The sequence below is a fragment of the Mastigoproctus giganteus genome, chromosome 2, assembly GCF_048544385.1.
Source record: "Mastigoproctus giganteus isolate SK-2022 chromosome 2, ASM4854438v1, whole genome shotgun sequence".
NCBI classification, from domain to species: domain Eukaryota; kingdom Metazoa; phylum Arthropoda; class Arachnida; order Uropygi; family Thelyphonidae; genus Mastigoproctus; species Mastigoproctus giganteus.
The window spans coordinates 84863366-84888314 of NC_143576.1; the positions used below are offsets into that span (position 1 = coordinate 84863366).

General features: G+C 34.0%; 1 protein-coding gene across 1 annotated transcript in view; it reads right to left on the bottom strand.

Annotated features, from left to right (window-relative positions):
• LOC150089382 (uncharacterized) overlaps positions 1-24949 on the bottom strand; it is a 119677-nt gene that overhangs the window by 27218 nt on the left and 67510 nt on the right. Inside the window, exons 4-5 of the mRNA XM_090389964.1 lie at positions 18927-19144; positions 495-710 (exon numbers count right to left, since the gene is read on the bottom strand). Coding sequence (XP_090246090.1) covers positions 495-710; positions 18927-19144 — 434 coding nt within the window. The remainder of the gene's footprint in view (positions 1-494; positions 711-18926; positions 19145-24949) is intronic.

Below are 24949 nucleotides of genomic sequence, written 5' to 3' on the forward strand. Positions count from 1 at the left end.
ACATGGGAGTAAATAGAGAAAATAAGGTTTGTGTTACATCACAATAGGGACACATTCTCGAGATCACATCCCTTTCACAACATATGGGATATTCTGTACGTTCTAATTATTCAGAGACATAATACTACATACTAATTTATAAATGATTAAATATATAATTCATACACCCAAAACACAGAGACACCCACACATAATATGAACAAGAATTCTGCTTAAATTATATATAAACCTATAATTAATATTACTTATGTTATATTACTTAGTGTTTTGTTTTTAGTTTTCAAAATTTTAAGTTTTTGTTTCTAAAAGCAATTAGCAATTTCATATTTGTTTTTATCCCAAAAGGGTAAAAACAAACATGAAACTTATTGTTTCATATTTGTTTCTCCTACTTACTGTTTTTGTTGTCAATTTTTCAAGATTTTAAGTTTTTGTTTCTAACTTTTCAAGTTTTTGTTTTTAAAAGCAATTAGCAATTTCATATTTGTTTTTACCCCAAAAGTTGCCAATTCCTAGTCCCAGAACTGCAGCTACACTAAGAGCAAGTAAAATATTCAGTGCTTTGTTCAGCTTAGCATTCCGGATATGGGTATACTGACGTACTGAAGGAAGTAGGTCAATATCTGATGGAAGGTCATCAGTTGCAGAAACGGCTAAGAGGTAGCACATGCTATCTTCTTCGCCTGCCAAAACTCCAGCTTCTTCTGTCACTTGCCGGGGGGGGGGGGGGGAGAAAAGAAAAAATATGTGCATGTACTAGTTTTCAAAAATCAGATCTTACTATAGCACTTAAACTGCACAATTAATTACAGTAAAACCTCACTAATTCAGACACTATAATATGGACTGCTTTTTTTATGTGTTTTATGCAGTGGGGCTGATGACTGTAAAGTACCACTGAGCCAAGGCAAATGTTGTGGTGATGCTAAAAAGAAAATACCTTTTGTATTTATTACTGATTTATATTTATTTTGTTTATTACTGATTTGGACTCATTTTGATTTATAAATGATTTATAAATCATTTAATCATTTATAAACCAGTACTTATTACTATATTTATAATTGATTAAATGTTCTATAATGTAGTCATATTTAAACTGGCTCCCATGATATCTTTCTTACATCTAGCAAATAACTCAGGCATGCATGCACATAGTCCATCTACGCTTTAGAAGTCATTTCCAAAAGCCAGCTAAGTTGTGCCATGCAATGCTACAAACTCAAGCCAACAAAACTGGCTTGTGTTTCTACTCTTGCATGGGTTTGTTAATATTTATTCACAATAAATAAGTAATTTATTAAAAAATTTTTATCGTCGTCAACAACAATATTAAACAATTAGGCAGACCTATGTCTGATTTAAATATTGAAGGAAAGCAATAGTTTAACTAACAAAAAAAAAAAACAAAAAAAAAAAACTTTTATTTTGGCATTATCGGTTGAAATCACATGTGGCTATTACCATTTTGTGTATACAGAACAAACATCTTTCCTAAATGAGAATTCAGAATTCAATGATACAATGCCAAACTTCTTTCAAATTGGTTTCACAATCACTTTGTAAAAGAAGTAAAACCATTTAAAAGAAAAATAAAATGAAATTCAAATAAAATATTGACATTTTTATTGTTGCATAATGCCCTTAATATCCTTCTGATTAAATTTTATTGTGATGATGGCAATATCAAATGCCTTTTTACTTCCCAGTAGCACAGCCCTCATCCAACCTATGGATCAGGGAATCATACTCAGCTGCAAACGTTTATATTGATGGAAATGATTGAAGAGTGTCTGGTTTGTTTGTTTTTTTTTTGATTATTCTGATAAAAGGAGAAAAGGCAGTGGCCAATATTAGAAATTATAAAATAAAATGGGCTATTTACTTGGACTGAAAGTTGGAATGAAGTAAAACTGAATACAACAGTAGGTAAATGGATAAAGCTATTAAATGATGATGTTCTTATTTATTTAGATAAATAAGAACATAAAGTGTGTGTTGCACAACAGTGGAAAAAGGATATTAATATGGATAATGCAAAACTTGACATCAAGAAGATGATATAATGGTTATATTATGATTTGTATGACACATGAAGGCAAAATTAACACCTCATTAATCAGTGTTCATTAAACGAACACTGTTTAATGAGTGTATTAGGTGCTTCCTCTGAAATTCAATGGTAACAGCATTTCAAGGAGAAATTCTGTAGGCAAAATGAAAATGAAAAAAACAAAAAAGTAAAGCATAAAAAGTTAAATTACACAAAGCCAAAGATTGTCTTGATACTTTTCTGACAAGGAATTCGAAAAATATTTCTGTGCTCTAAGAGAAATGAAGATCAATGTTATGAAATGGCAATGCAGCAGAATCTTTCCTCAAGAGAACATTTCTGATTTCTTCAAAAAAGACAATATGATTGGATTGATCTGAACTCTTTGTACTCCATTTTGTTTTATATATAAATATTTACACAAAACTTACCTCTTTCTTTTTATCATATTTGTATCCTAATCCCATCTAAATTAAGATATGCCATTCGATTGTAAATAATTTGCTAGTTTTATGAACTGCCTTTGAAATACTTATAATTATATTCTATAATTTGGACTACAGGACTACCCCTCCCCCACCCTTAATCTGAATTAGTGAGATTCTATTGTATTGAGAAACTAACAATAAAACAATAGTAAAACAGCTTAAAGTATGAACAATAATTATTATTTACGAGATATAAAATATTTAATTTGGTTCATAGTTTTTTTTTTTTTTTAAATGCTTCATGTTATTTATTTATTTTGTTTGTCTTGCTGCCTTGGAAGAGTTTTATTCCCTCCAGCAAGGTCAAGACAGGATTGGACTTTTGCTTATTTTAGAAAAAACATTGTCGTCCATGAGTAAACCTAAGATTAGTAACGTTGTTTTTAACGATATTAGTAATGCACACAGCCTAGTACTAGAGTTTAATATCCAATAACTATTGTTAAGTTTTTTAATAGCTTAGATTTGGTACATTTATTCACTGTTTTGATAAGGGTCCAGGAAGACCCAAAACAGTATAAGTGCACCATATCATTTGCAGTAATTGTACCATATATGGTACATGTCACTGTAGCATAATACATAATCAAAAGCAACTGCCAGAGCCACTGAGGAGACATCAGTATCTCTGACAGTCACTGTCCTCTGTGGCAGATTAATTGGGCCAATACACTGCTGCCTGACACTTCATTGGAGAGGCATATATTTAATTCTGTTGACAAATTTCCAAAGTCCTCTTCAACTGAGGTTCTAATTAGCCAGGTAGAGAGAGAGTTGCCCCCCCACATCCCACCCTGTGAGTTATCTTTGGTTTCTCAGCCCACAAAGCATGAAAATTAGCCTGTGAATGCACACACACTTCTACAAAATACAAATTACTATTTTAATGGTCACCGCATGGTGCTCATATCTGTATAGTATATTTTGACTGTAGAAGTGTGTGTGTGTGTGTGTGTGTGTGTGTGTGTGTGTGTGTGTGTGTGTGTGTGTGTGTGTGTGTGTGTGTGTGTGTGTGTGTGTGTGTGTGTGTGTGTTCATGGGCTGATTTGTATGTTGCATGAACTGAAAAGTGTTGAATAATTCATAGGGGCTCTATTTCCTCAACTCAAGACTGGCTAACTACAGCCCCAAATGAAGAGAACTTTAAGAAATACATACCTATAGTCATAAATGGGAATTGAACCGAGACCTTTCCAAATGAGTGAGAGATGGCAATGTACAATGCTGACTAAACTGACAAGGAAGAGGAGAACATACATGCTTCTACAAATTCAAATTATTATTTTAATGCACCAGAACCTGTCAGTCATACCTGTATGTGCATAAATTTGTTTCCAACACAGTTAGTATTAGTAGTGGCATCATTTGCCACTACTAATAGTAACTGTGTTGTGTTTCACTGAATCCCACTAATTTTTCACCCATTTGCACATCTGGGATATGGTTGGTTGATTCATCCTATCAGTTAAATACCTTCATCTATTTGGTTCACTTCTCATACATGAATACTTAAAGGGTTTATTAATTGGGATGTCTAATGATTGTAGTTGGTTAAGGCCTCTTGGAATTACAGCAAATGCCTTATTTAATTCAATAACCTTCTTTTTGCTGCCTCTGTTATATATAACCTAAAATGGTCACATAATGAAAGAGTTAGCTATTTTTAGAAGGCCACCTGGATGTTCTAACCATACTATCTCTAGCCATAGCTAAAGAAAAAAAACATCACTGCATGCACCAGTATACCTTCAGACCATTAGATGCAGGAGAATTTTAGGGAACCCTTTCTAATAAAACAATGTGCATCTTATGGTATGGAAAATATGGCAGAATGTATATTCTTGCAGATAGCACCTTGAGGAACCAATGCTTTAACAAATTGTTTGACTAGTCTCAGCTTGATGTTCAGTTCTGAAAGCAAGATTTTGTTTCTTGGAACCAAGGGAATGTTTACTATATTTTGTGTGCTAAGCTGCAAATCAATTCTAGCAGACCACTCTCTGCTGTAGTGCTGATCTACTGTCCTGCTGTCCCAGAGGCAAAGAAAGCAAGGGAGCTTAGTGAACCCACTTACCATACCTAGAATCTTGAGGTCCACACAGGCACCCAAATTTATACTGGTCATACTTTATCTTCTAACGTATGCTTCACATTTTTGTAGTCTTCTTTAATATGAAGCAACACATCTTTCAAACTTTTACTTTAACTGTCCATGAAGACCAATCTTTTGGATTGTCACTAAGACCAATTTCTTCAAAAAAAAAAAAAAATCAAAACAAAACAAAATGCATAGGAATCTGCAACACTAAAAACATGTATTAAGTGAATTTTTTTTAATGTGGAATTGTGCATCTGTGATCCAGCAGATTCCACTTTTTTTAAACAAGATGTCAGGAGCTCTGCACTGTATTTGGTTACACTCGTGTCCCCCACTAAATCATCCAATTTTGAAGGCTATTCTCTGGAAGGTAGATTGGGAATTGGCAAGTCTTCACTGTGTGGCATAGAGCAATAGAAGTTAGTATGTTGGGGATAAATTGCAGCTTTTGATTTGCATATTTTTTAAATTTTGATATCTTCAACACACAAAAAGTAGCAATCATCATGATGGTTTGTGATCGATCTCTCTCTTTCTCTCGCCATGTTCAATGTATATTAAAGGTATACATTTATAACTGCCACAAAACTATCTCTCTAATGTTAACCTGCAACTACCACAGCAGAAGTGTGGTGTTCTAAACTCATCCTGATCACACACAGGCATTCCAAAATATGCTTCATATGCACTGCAAACTTGGTACCACCAAAAAAAAAAAAAAAAAAAAATAGGTGCTGCTGTTATCCATGAATAATTAAATTTCAGTAATGTACGATCAAGATGTGCCCCTTTTCGACTTCTACAGAATAACCCAGGAGAAAGAGCAATTTCCTGTAAAAATATTCTAGAGCAAAAAAATTTCCAAAAATAAACAACAGTTTCTCTGTTATATTTATAGAGAATAACAGAAACTGTTAATACGACCTGGGTTCATTATTTTAAACCAGAAAGCAAGAGAGTTAAGTTTAGTTGAGAAACATCCTGAATGACCAACACCGAGAAACTGGAAAGTCTACCATTTGCAAGAAAACTTTTAATTATGATTTTTTGTGATTCTCCATGGTCATTGGGAGTTGATATTTTAAAAAGAGGTGAAAAAAATAAGTATTTTTTAAATTTGTAGTTTATTAATATTATTTAAAGCCTTCCAATTCAAAGAAAAGGGATGAGGAAACCTTTCAGAAATAGGTTCTACTTCTTCAAGGCAATGCAAAACCTTATGCCCACAGAATTTTGGAAACCATAGAAAAATAAAGGTTGAACTATTACAATAGTCAACACTGTTCTGACACAGTGCCCTCAGATTTCTTCTTTTTTTTTTTTTTTTTTTTTTTTGGAATCTGAAGGCAATGAAATGAAAAATGCAGTGCATAAATAGCTATGCAACCAACCAAAAAAACATTTTCTTAGGCCTCTGAAAAACATTCAGTCAAATAAAGTAGCATAAGCTCTAATTTCCATAACTAACATTTACAACATCAGCCATCAAGGAGTGCATCTCCTAGCATGATCATTACAAAAAAACAGATTATCATGAAAGTTTACTATGAACGGAAAATTAAAATGAAATTTTGGAATGGTATATAAATAGGAATAACAAAATAACTTTTAGTGCAATGTCAGAAATGTACAGAAAAAAATTGTGATAACATAACTGCTTTTATACTTTACATTATTATATCTTTTAGCTTACTTTTTTAATTGCCTTCAAATCTGTTTCTCTATAGTAGGTATAGTACAACAGAAGGTTATCCAAAAAGATTGCAATAATAAGAGCCATCCCTGAAGTAGAATATTATGGATCCTATGTCTTGAGGAGTTGCATACTGTACAAAGGATGTAGTGGCATAAACCTCAGCAGTGGAATGCTAGTGAAATGGCATCATTTTTCAACCTGGCTTGGGATAAAAATATCATAACATTATACATTCTCCTCCAGCATGAAGTGGGACACCTCACGACTGGGAAGTAATGGTCAATTCCAGATATCATATGACAGGTAAATTAAATACCAGTTAAATGTTTGTTTGGTTGGAGATTTTTGGCATAATGGTTGCTATGGCTAAAATGCAACTAATAAGTGGTTATCATTTAATTCTGTTGAGTGTTATACTGTTTCAGTGTTCATAGCTTTGAATAAAACAGGTAATCTTCAGAATTGATTTAAAGTTATTCTTCTCTGCTGTATCATATTTTGTGAGAAAAATCTATCAGGTTTAAATATCAGAACACACTGGTGATATTACTCTGATCATCTAGAACTGTTTGGAGTGTAAGGTGGTTAAAGTAAATTTTTGAAGACTATTTGACATTCTCTTTTAAACCCTGGACAAATAATCATGGGTAGATCTGATTTGCAACCTAAGATGACTTCCTCTTGTCTTTAGACCTTTGACTAGTGTTCCATGATTGTAGTTTTTCTTTGATTTGTCAGAATTTATTACTTTCCTGACTGACATTACCATTGTTGCATACTACTATGGATAACTAGTTTGTAATCTGGATATGGTATCGAGTGGAAGGCATAATCAGTGCTAGGCATTTTGCTATTTCATCTGCCTGTTCATCTCCAAAAATTCCCACATCCTGGGATCCAACAGAAAGGTATTGTGGTTTTGCTGGATAAGTTCTGCTATCTTGGAATGGATGGACATTGGTATTCTCAAAGACTGTTAAAGAACTGCTGGGGTTGGTGAAAATTATACAATATAACAGATGTCTGCATTCAATAATATTAGGGACATCAGGATGATCTGTAACTTTGCCATATAAATATTACACTCTTTTTGCAACTGTTGTGTAAAGGTAGTACCTTTAAAGTATACAACTACTCCGACCCTACTTTCAGTCTTTGAAACATTGAGATATATTCCAGGAACTGAACTACATAAAAAGCATGGAGTTGTTGAAGATTTAAATTAGGGAGAGATGATTTTCTCTGTTAAAAAAAGTGTAGGTCACATATAGGTTGCATGGATCTCCATGGTGGTGGAGGTTCTATTAAAGGTGAGATATTATCCACGTTAATATTTCTACTTTGAAATAGATCTCTGCTGGTTGATTGACATTTGGGTGTGTATAATATATATTCTCCCAACTTGGCATAAAAAAGTGGTTGCTATATTAGATGCCCTGGTAGTGATTTTATCTTTGCAGAATAACTGAGTAGTAGATTTTCCCTCCTGAGCTGTAGAAGAGGTTTATGAGCTTCTGCATGCAGGCTTGAAATAGATGATATTTCAAAAACTATACAGTGTGCACTTTGATGTATGGGATCTAGCCATTGAAGAGTCATATACAGCTGCTCTCTATGTAATTCTGAATTCTGCATAAAGATGAAGGTTTCACTTTCTACAAAAATGTACACATGCGGTTTTTTGCTTGGATATTTAGAAATTTACTTCTGACCAATTTACAGTTGATACTTTATAGTTCACATGATTTACGAACGGTATGAGATACTGAAATCTTCAACGTACAAAGCCGTAGTGATGATATTGGAGATTTATTCTGTTATTATATTTATTTTAATAACAAAAAAGGTAGCACAAAGGATAGATCCTTGGGGAGCTCCTTCTTGGACAAATATTTGCAAAAGCATAGTAAACATTTGCACTTTCAGCATTACAAAGAAGTTCTGAATATAGTCCAAAGTGATGGAGATTCTGGAAAATTCCATATTACCATGTGGCGTCATAGGCCTTCTCTATATCAAAGCAGACCACAACTTGCCACTCTTTTCTCAGAAAGGAATTGTGTTTAAAGTTCTCTAACTGCATTAGTAAGTCTAAAGTTGAATGACTTTTCCAGAAACCAAACTGTGCTGAATAAAAGAAATTGTTGCTTTCTAAGAATCATGTTAATCATGTATTGATAATTTTTTCCCATTATCAATACACAACTAGTCAGTGCAATGGAAGCAGCAATTATTTGTGTTTGAGAGGTCTTTTCCTGATTTCATAAAAGCCAGGACTACTGCATGACCAATTTTCTATAAATTTATTTTCAAGGAATATGTTGGTATATAAATCAAGTATGTTTATTTTGGATTTGGGGTCTAATTGTATTATCATTGTGGATCTTGTCTGGATCAAATGCAGTTTGTTTCAACTGATACGGGGCTCTTTGTAATTTGGATATTGTCAGAGGTAAGTTGAATAGTTTTTTATTTTCTGTAGAGAAATTTAATTTAGATTTTTCAACTTTGTCCTTATACTTTTGGAAGGCTGGTACATAAGAGAAATTTTTTAATGTTTCAACTAAAATTTCCTAGTGCAATGGTTACTGCTGCAAGATCTAAGACAGAGTGGCTGACCAATCCTTTCCACATTAGGATTACTCATGGGTTAAACTGTGTTATATATTCATTATATTCCATGCTTCAGGGATAGTAGTAGTAGTAGTAGTAGTGGCATGTGATGCAAGAAAGCAAGCGCATGAGTTTATGCAGCATCAGCCAAAAAAAAAAAAAAAAAAATTACAAAACAATCACCTCTAAATATTTGTCCAGTTCCTCCTTAAATTTATTTAACCTATCAACTTCCACAATGACAGATCAAAGTTTGTTCCAGCAATTAACCACCTTTTACTAACTTTAGTTAATTTGCAATTAACTAAAGAAATTTCCACACATCTATTCTACATCTGTCCTTCCTCAATTTATGCCCCCTTAGGTTCGTAATCTGAACAAGTGGAAAAATCCCATCAGAATTCAGCGTGCTCAACCCATTCAAGGCCTTATACACCTCAATCAGATCACCTCACAGGTGCCTAGTCTCCAGCTGCTGCAATTTTCAGAACTTAAGCCTCTCCTGGTAAGAGGATCCCTTCATTCCCCTCACCAATCTTGTTGCCCTTCTCTGTACACGCTCAAGCAAATCTACATCCTTCCTAAAATGAGGCCTCCAGACCTGCACGCAGTACTCAAGGCGTGGCCTGACCATTGCCTTATACAGAGGGACAATCACCTCCTTTTCACTGCTAACAAAATTCCTGTATATCATTGACAACACCCCATGACCTGCCCTGGCAGCCTGTCTGCATTGCTCAGAAAACTTCATATCTGACTGCACAATTACTCCCAGGCCTTTTTCATTTTATACCTCCTTAAGTATAGCACCACACAGTTGGTACGTTTCTCTGGGGTTACTTTTACCCATATACAGTACTTTGCATTTTTCAATGTTAAACTTCTCAGCCCATCTGCCCAAATTTTCTAGATCCTGTTGCAGTAACACATTGCCATTACTGTCATTAACAACCCTGCCAACCTTTGTATCATCTGCAAACTTTGATACTAAGTCTGATATACTTTCATCAATATCATTGATAAATATACAAAACAACAGTAAACTCAACACCGAACCCTGTGGGACTCCACTAATAACATTAGCCTACGAAGAGCAGCACCCATTGATTACCACCCTCTGTCTTCTCCCACTCAACCATCCTTTTATCCATTGTACTTACCCTTAATACCATTCTGCTCCAATTTGTCCAGTAGTCTTCCATGCGCAACATTGTCAAAAGCTTTCCTGAAATCCAAATATATGATATCAAAATTATTTTTTGCATCCAGTTCCTTTGTAACTACATCATAATATCCTATCAAATTTGTCAGACAAGACTTTCCCTTAACAAACCCATGCTGTGTCTGAATTATTGCTGCAGTCTTGTGTAGATGATCCTGCAATGCATCTTTAACCAGTGACTCCATTATTTTACCCGGAACAGAAGTTAGAACTAACTGGTCTGTAATTACTCGTGTCACCCTTCGATTCCCCTTTGTGAATTGGGAACACATTTGCACATCTCCAGTCCATGGGGACTTCCCCTGAGTCCAAGTATGCTCTCATAATTATGGCTAAGGGTTTTCTTACTTCCTTTGCCACCACCTCTAATATAACTGGATAGATCCCATCCACCCCAGGTGCCTTTCTTATGTTTAACTTCAACAATTTCTCCTCCACTTTGTTCTCAGTTATTACAAAATCATTAAGCACCCTGCTACAATTTGATAACCTTGTGGCATTTTCAAACCTTAATAACTCCTCATGTGTGAATGTAGATGCAAAATACTCATTCAGTTTGTTTGCTATCTGAGCAGGATCATCAACAGTCGAACCATAGATATCAAGTGGACCAATCAGATTCATCCCCTTCCTTTTAGAGTTTATATAAGTAAAAAAACCCTTGCTGTTTTTCTTAGCATCCTTTGCCAAAGATTTCTCGTAATCTGCCTTCGCCTGCCTAACCTCCTTTGTGACTTGATTACAGACTAACTTATATATATCATAGGCTTCTGTGTTGCCTGATAATTTATATGTATCCCATGCATTTTTCTTCTCTGCCACGTGTCTCATTAGTTCATTTGACAACCATTTAGGCCTAAACCTTGAACAATATTTCTTAATAGGTATGAAACGTTTAGTAGCTTCCACTATTAATTCCTTGTATGCTTCCCACTTAGAATTTGCTGTTGGTAACATCATCAGTTGGTTCCACTGTACAGAATTTAAAAACTGTCTGAGATATCCCCTATGCCCTTGTTTAAATATCGAAAAGTGAATGAAGTAGGACATTATCTTGCTTTCCTTTTTGATTATCACTGTTTGGTTATCTCTTTTCCAATTTTTAAACAAGGGCATAGAAGAGTATTCACTATATTTGGAATACAGTGAGTATGTTACCCACACAACTTTGTGGTGATAGCAAATATAACCCCAAACCTCATTTATGCCCTTATTTAAAAATTAGAAAAGAAATGATTGGACAGTGTGAAAAGGAAAGTAATGATAATTTCCTGCTTCGTTCACTTTTCCAATTTTTAAACAAGGACATAGTAGGAATACAGCTGCTATCCATGAAATCCATGTCAGCTGTCCATATCTGGGTAACATATTCAAAATATTCCAAATATGACAAAAATATCCTTCCTTGCTTAAAAATTGGTAGAGATGATCAGATAATGCAAAAAAGGGAAAAAAATTATAATTTCCTGCTTCATTCACTTTTTTTGATTACACTAGCCAACATGATTTTTGCCTCCAGTAATATATCAGCTGTTTGCAATCAATTTTTATGCATATATTTTGAAAAAAATTATTAAAATTTCATATCATGTCACAATCTCTACATATAGTGGTTTGTGTTTACTCACAATATGTATATCTTACTACAATTTATAGAAGTGGATATGATACTGATCAGTTGCATTACCTGCAAATAATAATGTATCATTTTCTCATATAGATTGCAGTGATGTTGATGAGGGTTAACATGTTCAAGCTTGTCTGAATGACTACTATATCTCGCTTTCAGTAACAGAAAGATAGTTGTAGTGTATGTTTTTTTTTGTTTTGTTTTTTTTTTTCTTTTATGAAAACCCCAAGCACAAGAGGTATTAGAACCTACAGTACTTAGTACCATGCGTGGGTTGGGAAGACAAAAGAAGATACCTCTTGACATTAGGCTTAAATTTCTGTAGACTGTAATTTTCAGAAAATATAGGCGAAGGAAGGTTGTTCCAGAAAATGGAAATTAAAGGAATAAGTGAGGACGAAGAAAAGTTGGCTCTGTGAGTTTGAAGTTGGACAATAAAAGCAGTGGAGTATTCAGGACAGAATGTACCAGAACGACGTTCTGGTACTTTTTTCTAAATGTCATAATAGAAAACATTAAATTTATACACCTAATATTATGAAACAATAGCATAATCAAATGGGAGGGAGAAATATCTATTTTACCCATTTCTACTAAATATATATATTAATAGTAATCTTTAAAATTAATAGATTTCTTTAAAAATTTATTTAAAAACAAAAATATAAATTTCGAAATGAAATGTGAACGTTTCTTATAATGTGTTAGATAAAGAGATCCAACAAATGAGATATACTGTGATGCGTGCGAATGTTGCATTTTGATTCGCCATGAGCTGAATGCTAGAACTGGTTGTTCTATGAACCGTCAGTCTAAAGTCTGATTCAGTTACTGTACAGTCAATGTGGCATTATCATATAGCCTTCTGGAGAACAAGCGTTCCAGTACTATTTTTTTTGGCAATACACCTCTGAGTAAAAGGTTGCTGACTAATTGTGGAGCATGTTCGGACTGCTTTGGAAGAGAGAGTGGGAATTATAGAAGCCAGTTCAGAAAACAGTACCCATGGAAATATCTATAGAAAAGGCATGCAGCAGAAACAGAATGTCTATGACACAGAGAGTGCAGACACTTTGTTAGAGATGGGTCATTAATTAACCTAACTGAAGTCTTTTGAAAGGCATTGAAAAGCCTGAGGGAGGTTTTGGGGACATCGCCCCAGGTGTAGGAATGATATTCCATAGTAGGATGGATTTGAGATTTGTACAGAGTGAGCAGCTGTTTGGAAGAAGAGAATGAATAAATCGAAAGGGAAAACCCAGTCTTTTAGATGTAGAAGAAGCAATATCTGTGATGTGCTTGTGCCAAGAGAGATCAGAAGTTAGGTAATCCCAATAGAGATATGTGATTTTGCCGAGAAATCTGAGTGTCATTGAAAACAGGAACAGAAGAAGAGTTTTAGAAGGATTAAAATCAACTAAGATATCTTTGCTCCAGTAGAGAATTACTGGGAAATCACCATTTAGGTAACTGTTAGTGGATATTTGAGAAGTGGAAGCTGTTTTTGCAGGGCAAGGTTTCTCAAACTGGAAGGTGGAATGCAATTTGCTATCATCAGCAAATCTATAGAGAGAATTTCGGGTCAGTGGAAGAAGGTCATTAATATATAAGAGGAAAGAAGTGGTGCTGTTCGATGCCTGCATTGATGTTGTGTTCTGTTCGGTGCCGCGGTGTAGAAGACAGTTTGTTTGACAGTTCTGAATATCACTTATAAATTTGGGACAATGTCAAAAAAAAGAAAAGTAGATGCACGGAATCGTTCTGTCAACAAAGAAGTTTGTCTGATTCATGGTGGGAGAAAACATGGTGTGTTCTGCTAACTCACATTAAGCTGACATCGTATGACTTGCGCAAAACACACCATGTTTTCTCCCACCAAGGTCTCTTTCTCACTTTGACTAGCAGCGCGTGTGAACGTGTTACGTGTCAGTTCGGTGCCTGACACGTAACACGTTCACACATTGATGTTGTGTTCTGTTCGATGCCTGCGCATTGATGTTGTGATCTGTTCGGTGCCTGCAGTGTAGAAGACAGTTTGTTTGACAGTTCTGAATATCGCTTATAAATTTGGGACAATGTCAGAGGTTATGTCCAAAAAAAGAAAAGTAGATGCAGGGAATCGTCAATTTCAAGACTACTGGACGGAGGATTATTATTTTTTTCTGAATAAAGGATTTGCTGTATGTTTGCTGTGCAAGGAATCCGTATCTGTCAACAAAGAATACAACTTAAAGAGACACTTTACTTCGAGACATGCGGATCACCAAAATATAGATGGACAACTACGAAAAGATGAAATACAGAAGTTGAAGAAGAACTTGGATACCCAGCAGCAAATGTTCAACAAGCAAAGTACGCAGCACCACAGCATTGTCAAAGCCAACTTTGTGGTAAGCAAAAAAATCGCTAAGCATTCTAAGGAGAATTTATCAAAGAATGTCTTCTGAATGTTGCAAAGTATAATATGTCCTGAAAAGAAAAAAAGACTTCGAGAATATTCGTTTGTCGAGACGTACTGTTGTCCGATGGATAGAAATTATGGCTGATGATATCAAAAAAAGTTTAAAAGAGAAGACTGCTAGATTGAAAGCATTTTCAATTGCTTTGGATGACAGCACCTCCAATACAGCACAACCAGCAATATTTCTTCGAGGAGCTGATGCGGATTTCAACATCACAGAAGAATTATTGGCGCTTCGGCCGTTAAAAGGAACAACTACCGGTGAAGATATATTTGAAACAGTCAACACAGTCTTTGAGAGATTTAGGCTTAAATGGAGTTCACTATCTAGCATATGCACTGATGGAGCCCCTGCAATGGTTGGTGCACGGATGGGATTTATTGGAATAGTTCATGAAAGAGCAATAGAACTACAGATCCATAAGGAAAATTTAACAAATTTTCACTGCATTATCCACCAACAAAATCTATGTGCAAAATCGATTAAATTCACAAATGTTATGGAAGTTGTAGTAGCCAGTATTAACTTTATTAAGTCACGTGCACTTAATCACCGCCAATTTAAGGAGTATTTGGCAGACCTATTTTCGGATTATGAAGATGTGTCTTATTATTGTGAAGTGAGGTGGTTGAGTAAAGGTAAAATGTTAAAACGATTTTATGATCTGAGATAAGACATTGCAGATTTTATGGACATAAAAGGAAACACAATTAACCAAGTAAAAGATGATGAGTGAGTGTGTGATTTAGCATTTCTTGTAGATGTCACCGGATACCTAAACGAACTGAATCTCAAATTGTAAAAACAAGGACAATTGGTTCATGAACTGCATGGACATGTCAAAGCTTTTTGTAATAAACTAAGATTGTTGGAAAGTCAGATAAGAGCTAAAAATTGTTATCATTTTCCTACTCTAGCAACTCATAAAAATATCCCTTATAATTGTTATGGAGAAGAACTGAAGGCACTAATAGAGCAATTTGATACAAGATTTGCCGACTTCCAAAACAAAGACTCCACATTTGCTATATTTGCTCGTCCAATGGATGCTGATGTAAATAATGTGCCAGAAAACTTACAGATGGAACTTATTGAGCTTCAGGCGAATTTAGTGCTAAAATCACAATTTAACAACATTGCTTTGACGGATTTTTATACATTTTATTTGGTGGAAGAAAAATATATAAATTTACACGCCTTTTCAAGAAAAATCATTTGTCTTTTCGGCAGCACATATATGTTTGAACAGTTTTTTTCGAGGATGAAATACAATAAATCAAAAATTCAGACAAGAATAAAGGATGAAAACCTTGAAAATTCTATGCGATTATCCTTAAGTAATATTAACGTCAATATTGATAGTCTCGTAGTTCAAGTACAAGGCCAATCTTCACATTAAATTGTTATGTCATTCATTATATTATAAAATTTATGTAGAGCTTTATACCAAAGCATTATATTATAAATAAATGAAATATGAAGTAGAACTTGTTTTAATTCATTTAATATTAATTTATTTTATTTAATAATTTGGTCCGGCCCTTGACTTGGAGACAGAATGATAATTTGGCCTCCGAACTAGGAAAGGTTACTCTCATGCCTGGTCTAGGTGGTCCTGCAGTGCTTCTTTAACCAGTGCCTCCATTAATTTCCCCGGAACAGAAATTAAAATAACAGGTCTGTAATTACTTGTGTCACCCTTTGATCCTCCTTTGTGAATTGGGGTCACATTTGCACATCTGCAGTCCATGGGTACCTCCCCTGAGTCCAAGGAAGCTCTCATAATTATGGCTAAGGGTTTGTGACACCACGTCTCTGATATCCCAACAATATCTGCCTTTGAGGTTTTGACCAGCACCTCAAATTCATCAATTCATCATTACCTTATGTCTCCACTCCTATCAAGATGACCTTGCATTCCTTCTTTAACTATTGATTCCATTACTTTCCCTAGCACTGAGTATGGGTGAGGTGGGCAGCTACAGACCTTGCAGGTCTGTAGTTACCGAATTCACCCTTTGAACAATCCATGTGAATAGAAGACACATCTGCACATTTCCAATAAGCAATTACTTCTCCTAAATCTAAGGACACTCTCATTAGGATGGCTAATGGTTTACCTACATCTTTTCCAACTTCTCTTTATGTAAATGAATATATTCCAACAGCTCCAGGTGCTTTGTTCACTTTTATCTGCAGCAGTTTCTCTTCCACCATCATTTCTGTTATTATAAAATCATTTAACTCCCAATCATTAGACAGACTTCTTTAATCCCATCTCTAAAAACTTCACATATGAATGCAAATGCAAAATATTTATTCAGTTTATCAGCAATCTGTACAGGATCATCAAATATTATACAGTAAACCCCCGCTATTCGCGGGGGTTACGTTCCTGAGAAATGCCGCGAATACTGAGTTATGGCTCCTATAGTAATAAAGGGGTTCCGTTCCAAAGTACGAAATATATAAGAAAAACTAGTCTAAAATTTTGTCTATGTATGTATTATATATGTACCTTCATAATATGACTATGTACATAGACAGTACATAGTGAAATGCAAGCATATGGCATCGAAATGAAAATAAGAAACAATTTAATATTAAATGTAATATTTATTAGAAATTTCAAACAAATTTTTCAAACTAGCGCCTTTGCTAGCTAAAAAACTTATCCAGCCAGTGCTATCGACAGTTTCGCTAAAGTGTTGATAAAGGAGTTTGCCTTTTCACAAATGATGAGTGAACTTAACGGAATTTTATTTTGAGTTCAGTCTTCTATCCACAGATTTAAAGCTTTTTCCATTTTTTCTAATTTAACATCACGAGTTACTGAGCAAATTTTTGAAGCAATTAGCGCGTTTTCACGGACACTACGGCCGATTTTTTCTTCCGATTTTTTTGATTGATCGTACCGTTGACTCATTGATTTTATAATGTTTTGCCACTGAGGAGACACTTTCACCATTAGAAATTTTATCTAATAACTCAATTTTATTCGCTAATCTCATCACCTTCTTTGATATTTTCACATTTCTCTTGTTATTCGTAGCCATATTTTTGTAGGGGTTAGAAAGAAGTTGTCCACAATAAAGTCACTTTCTTCCGTTAACACACACTCGAAAAAGTCTGTTTTACACTGCAAAACGGTAGATTTATCATTTTTGTAAGCATATCAATTTATAAATTGATAAATTTATTCAATTTATAAGCATATAAATTAAAAGCAAACGATGAAACCTCCCATGACAAGCGCATAACACATACTGAACAAGGATTAGCGAGAAACATCCACGCTAGCGATTTTGTCACCCCTCTCCCCCCACCCACTGAGCTCTGTTTTGACCAGGAAACAATTTTAGCCACGCCCATGTTTTTTTATGGCGGAAAATATTCACGGCGCTTAAAAATTCACATTTTTTTAGGTTTCATTTTATATTAAATCGGCGATCGCAAATACGCGAAACCGCGAATACAGATACCGCGAATAGCGGGGGTTTACTGTATATTTCATAACCATAAGACCAATGTGATTCATCTCTTTCCTCCTAGTGTTAACATACCCTAAGAATTTCTTGCTAGTTTTCTTTGCATTCTTAGCCAAAGATTTCTCATAATCTGCCTTAGCCTGCCTAACACCCTTAACTTGATTACGCCCTGGTTTGTACCTACTGTAGAACTCTGTATCCCCTGATAATTTATACCCATCCTATGCATTTTTCTTCTTTTCCACTAAATTCATCGATTCATCTGATATCCATTTTTGACTAAATCTTGAATGATATCTATTGATATTATTGATATAAAATACTTAGTGGCTTCTATTGATTGCTTTTTTGATCTCTTCCCATTTGGTATTTACATTTTTTTTTTTAACAACATCAGTTTGTCCCACTGAAAAAAGTTTAAATCAGGAATACTGCTTTCGCTTGTTGCTTCTCTAATACATTGGTGTAGAAAGCAGTTATTTAGCAAATTCAGAAACATTTCTGCTACTGAGAAAGCTCCCAGCTCATGAGTTCCAATCAATATCTGAAAGTTAAAATTCTCCATGATAAGATATTTTGATTTGCAGGTCCACCCTATTTGTCTAATATAGTTTTACATTAAACCAATCAGTCATTCAGCCTACAACAGGTTCCTGTTCTCATTTTTGTTTTCTCAACATGTATGCCACACTAGACTGACTCAATTATAGTGGCAACTTGTGTCTACTGGTTGCACCATTGTAGAATATGAGCTACTTAAACAAAATCATAGCTTCTCCACCCCCTTTTTCTGCAAACATTTAATGACTTTAATTTAATTAAAGTCACTATAAATCAATTAAAGCATATTGAAGTTAAAGTCAATTAAAGCTATTATAGCACTGGTCCAATTTTAGGTTGGCAGCAATATCTCTAAAACTCATCCAAGCTGTAATTTTACACTGGTTATTTTCTAGTTTAAAGGAGCTGTGCCATCCTAGCCATCAAAAAAATTTAACAGAAAAACTTTGGGGACCACTCTGATATGTACAGGTGTGAGTATGCAGACTCACAACTGTACATATGCAGACTCACAACTGTACATATGCAGACTCACAACTGTACATATCAGATCTTTTTGTTGCAAAGGATAAAGACTGACTCTAAAAAATAAAAATAAAAAAAATATATAAATACCTGGTGACCCAAACTTAAAAAAGTGTAACTCATTTCTCAAGTTATCAGCCTGGTCATTTCCACCAATATCACTCTCTTCATTGATGACATCTATATCACTAGAAAGACAGCTCTCTCTACTAGATAAAGATGAAATTTCATCATCAGCATCATTTTCCAGACTGCTGTTTGATTTATTTCTGGAATCTAAAATTTCTTTCTGGCTGTTGGTTAAAATGCTATAAATTAAACAATTCTGCATTAAATTCATGTATTTATTCAGGTGCAAAAACTGTTCAAAAACACAAGAAAAGTTAACTGTGTTCATCTGCTACCTCAAATTAGTGAAAGATCTGAGGGACATTAGATATGAACATATATTAACTATATAATATCGATGTAGATACACCATAGTTGACCCATAAATTTGAACTATGTATGTAGTGTAAAAGGCATCGTTTTAATAGTATCTCATATTGTGGGTGCCTTCACAACCAGATAGTGGTATTGCACTACTTCAAATAAATAATGCTTCTCTAGTAGAGAAGACTACTGTTATTTATTTTCAGAGGATACCACCACCCAAGACGATCGTTTTGAAGCTAGTGGGCTTCATTATCAGTGGGCGGGCAGGTACCTTGGTAGTGCAACATGCCATCACGGTTGAGAAGTTATATCCACAACATGAGAGATACCAAAGGGTGTTGGTAATAATGTATTTGAAAACGAAATGCACAAGGCATAATCCTTATGGGTTAACTGTAGTATATCTACACTGATATTATATAGTTAATTACCAAAACCCATGGTGCCTCTGTAGCCAGGTGGGAAGGAGCAGCATTGCATAGCACACGCTTCTTGATTAGACTGGGGTTCGAGCCCGTCGCCACTAAATATGGAGGATGCGGAAAGATCAGGGAATGACCACCGCATATTCCCGGAGCAATATGGCCTTAGTTGCTAATGCTCCTAAAAAAAAACCAAATAACAAATAACCAAAACCCATAAGGATTATGCCTTGTGCATTTCATTTTCAAAGAAACATGCTCTTTTGTCAGACTTATCTCCTCCTCTCATTGACTGTTACTAAGGAAACAAGCATAACAGAGTTGCATTACTTGTACCGTGCTATATCATTGGTGATTATGGAATGAATGTAAATCTAACATTTTGATAAATTTGTATAATTAAAAATTATTTAAGGAGTTGCATTACAATTGTATTTTGCTATGAAGATTACAGCTTTATATTTTACATAATAAAATGATTACAAAAATTATGTCAAATTTCAACTATTTTAGTTTTGGTTTAAATAGGATGAAAAGTTTTTTTTTTTTTAATAATGCAGTAATTGTTAAAAACAAGACTTTTAAAATAATGATAAATAGGAGTTAATTTTATTTTTATTTACATAGCATTTGGCAAGCAATCTTTTGCTTTTATTCTTTTTATATATAGGATTGGTAATAGCAACATACTTCAATACTGAAATAAGTAGATGATGATTCAATGCAGTCCTAGATAAGGAAGAATCTCTTTAAAATGGTCTAGGAGTGCACTGAAGGATTGTCTGCTTATTTGCAATAGACAATGAATGCCACTTGATAGTGACATTCCTATTGATATTTGTAATGGAGTGCCCATTATTCATTAGATATCACTATCATCTTGCCAAAGCAAAAGTAACAGTGTTTATTTTAATATTAAATAAGAGATGTGTTTAATATTTAATTTTAATCTCAGTTTATTTGCAAAACTAGTTTTCTGGGAACTTTTTCTACAATGTTCCATTACTTATTAAATGACAACAAATATATTGTATATGTAAACGAAAGGGAATAAACTATAAAATAACAATATTTAAAATTAAGGATTTTAAACCTGATGACTAACATATGTGACTTCTGTTGGATTCATATGTTCAGTATTCACTAGTTTCCTTTTTACTGTGGTTAGTTTATGTAAAAACAGCAAAGGAATTACAGACTGTTAAAACTTGGTCTGTGTTGAATGAAGTGAATCACTGGGTGGCTTTCTTCATTAACCTAACTGCTAATATAGATAGACGAATGAATCTAACCTTTATTTCCCTTTGAACTTTTATAGGATGGATGCTGCTACGTTATAATCAATTTGCACATGCAGCTCATTCTGCAGGATTTCTTTGAGAAGGCAATATATGTAAAATTATAAAAACAGAACAATAGAGATTGCCAAAATAAACTTCCCAATGTGGAAAGAGAAAGAATGCTCTTCTAAGCATGTCTCTTTTGTGATAATCCAAATTATGACAGTTACATCTAACTTTTGAAATATATTCATTTTAAACTGAAAACTTATCAAATCTACAATGAAAAGAAAAAAGCCACCATCCAGTCAACCATTAATATATTCTTTTGTAAGGTTGAGCAGCCAACCCCTTCTAAATCTTCGCAGCCCTCAACTTCCACAGCGGCGTACTTATCAGCTGAAGACGTCAACAATGCTTGAGATTTAAAGCAACAATGGCAACAATGCTTGAGAGGTAAAACTTACTGATGTTATGCCTGTCTCCTTTCTTTTTTTTTGTAATTTTATAATTTTGAAATTTTTTTAAATTGCAAGCTTTTATAATATTTCCTGCACATGAGATAAAAAATTGAATAAATACAATAAATAATCCTAATTCTATTTACATGATTGTCGTTTATTTTTTTTTTGATTTAATCAATTCAGCGAGTGCTGCATAAGCATGGGGGAAATTCCAACTTACATAGCGTTTCGTGGAACACAACCCTTACATAAGTCGGGGAGTTCCTGTACAGACAGTTCTGCTATAACACAGTACATGTGTTCCTAAAAATCTCCGCGTTATGGTATTTCACACATTAAAAATAACAGGGCTTATGGGAAAAATAGGGACAGAAGCAGAGCACTCAAAAAAAAAAAAAAGAAAAGAAAAAAAATGTTCAGTCTGGTAAGTAAAACACTAAAAAAATGTAGAAACCCAATAAAATTGCTAACACAGGTTTAAACATATTAAATTTCTAATAAATAAATAAATATTACAGTAAATATAGCACTTTACCTTAACAAGATATGAATTTTTATTGATATTTCTGTTCGCTGACATTTTCTTTTTTTTTGGATTGTAAAATTTAAAACAGTAAAAAAGATAGGCAATCAATAACAAACATGGGATGCACAAGTGAGACAAGTTTACAAAGCTTAAAAAATAGCAATGAAGAGAAGATTCTGAAAATTTATTTATGTTTCTTATATGATTGAAGATTTCATATAAGGGGAAACACATTTCACCATAATAACGCAAAAACTCACAGAATTCCTGCTATCAGTATTATCGCAAATGTAGTAAGATCTAGTTTACTACCCATTTATAATTAGATTGCACTAACTAAAAAACCCAATAAACCGGGAACTGCAAATTGTTTTATGGTAGTGAATTCCAGAAATGTGCTCCTCTGCTCATGCTATCACACCTCGTGAAATTTCTGTTCAAACAGAAAAATGTGAGCTCCCGAAAACATGAGTTGGCCTACAATATCATGTGTTATCTTGTGATACAGCGAATGACAACAGTGTGTTTCCGACCAATACAACTACAGTAAATGGGAAATATAGCTCTCACACATTCGACGTTTGACATTTTTTAAGCTTCATAAACTTGTATGTATTGGCTGTGCAGGTTGCTACATTCAGCTGATACTGGGTTTTGTGTTTACCTAGTGTTACTTGCAGATGAAATCACACATAAGCCAAAGTGGAAATCGCACTATACTTGCATTTTTCCCTAATATATCAGTTGTGTTGGAGCAGATTTGCGTTGCAAAAATGCACATCATAGACTGTATCAGCAAATATAAGTGGTTTAATAGCAGAAATATACCTCACTGACTTTTAGGAAGTTCATTTATCTCCTTTCATTTGTCATATTTTTTTTATTATGGTCATTATATTACATAATGTGAATAATGACAGATAACATTATCCAGAAAATTATGAATATAAACTGAAAATTCACTCCACTTTTAAGTCTCACTAATATGCAAAAATAAAATGCATATCATAAGTTCCATTAAAAAAAAAACTAATGTGGGTCATTATTTGCATTTTAATAATTACCATCCCACAGTACATAAGAAAGTTGTTGTTTGCAATCAAATAATAAATGTGATTAAATTTGGCTTGTCAGTGAACAATCATGAAGTGGAAATAACTGTACTCGTCAAGTTTCATATATTGAGACTATCCACTATCTTTAATAAATAGTATTATAAATAAAACTCTCATGAGAAGTGCGTCTATATTAAATGCAAAAAAGACAATCTTCTAGGAATAAGCATGCCTTACGTCCACCATAAGTTTCTTTGGTGTATTCAAAAATGAATGTTTTATTTCAAAATGCAGGTATACCTTGCTTAACAACAGTTCATTATAATGCCACTTGGAAATAATCACCAATATTCAGTTTGAAAAATTCCTCACCTTGTTATAATGGCACCTGCAGCACTCCAAGCAGCACAAAAATAAATCATTTGCTGCAACATTTACCACCAAATCAAAGCATCATTTAATAAGCAGAAAGTACTGTATATGCTATTTTTACTTTTTCTGTGTTTATTTGATTCATTTATTGATTTCACTTTAATAGTCACTTAAAATGGATCCAAAATGCTCATTATGGAAGGAAGTTTAGACACCAAATATGAGTGGAGAATGTTTCTTTTTCTGCAATTCTTTGTTATCCTGTTTAGGAGGCTGATGTAGTCAAGTTACTTGAATCACATGGTGAAGTTCAGACTACTGAAGAACTTCATAATCTTGAAAACAAAAAAAGACAGGGTTGATAAAATGCTAATACTGCTGTCCGCAATGCATATGAGGTAATCACTTCTAAAGTTAAGAATCTCTCATATATGTCATTTTATATTTCCCTCTCTTAAACATTTCATCATGACTAAACTCCCTTTTTAAACAAATCAGTTGATGTCACTTATTAAAAGCTGTAAATTTTAATAACTTTTAAATAATAACTTATTTAAGTTATTAAATCAATAACCTTGCTCAGTAACAGTATTCATTCTATGCATATATATAAATAAATGTAACTTCATTGTCAACTCCTCACAGCTGACATTCTTCTTTGAGTGTATATTACTATCGGAGCGTAAGGAAACATTATTAACACTTGTTTACATGTTCTTGTCTCTGATTATAACTTGAACAAAAACCAGAAGTTTGGTTGCACGGCAGCATCTAATTAATGGAACATCTTCAACATGTAACCACTGGAAATAGATAACGTAACCTTGTAAAATGTATCATAGGTGATATACAATACAATACAATAGCATCTGGTGGGTTTTTGCATTGAAACTAGGAGAACTGATGCTGCAAAAAACATCTATTGCTTCATCTATTTCCTTATCTTTAATGACACCAAAGAGTACTGGAAAATTGTCTACAAAAAATTTCAAATTTGAAAACAGTGCACTGCCAACTAATGAAATTTGTGCTACCTCAGCATTTATAGGAACGTTACTTTTTCAACAAACTTGTGCATGCAGTCACATACAGCCATGAAATATTTCCTCATTGAGCAAAACAACAGAAGCTTCTCCTCTTATTTTAGACCCTCTGCAACCATGGCAGTAGAAATGCCTATGACTAGGTTGGAATCATCCTTTTGGTTTAGTTTGCTATGGTAATCAATTTCCAAAACAGAAGGGGAAGATTTCAAAACTATGAGTAAAATAAATTTGTACATAACATTCTACATCTAGGAATAGTGACCTCAGTACAGGGATGTGAGGTACATTGGACTGAAGAGCTGCATTTGATTTTCAGACATTGGCATAACATTTAAGAGTGAAGCTGTTATCTTAAGGGCATAATATGTGATAATGTTCTACAAGTTGGTAATAATGATATTAAGGGTATGAAATCTGAGGATTTACTTGACAAATATAGGGCAACATTGAGAAAAAGTCATAAATTAGGATTAAATTTGAAAGTGTCTACAATTTTGCCTAGACACGATAGAA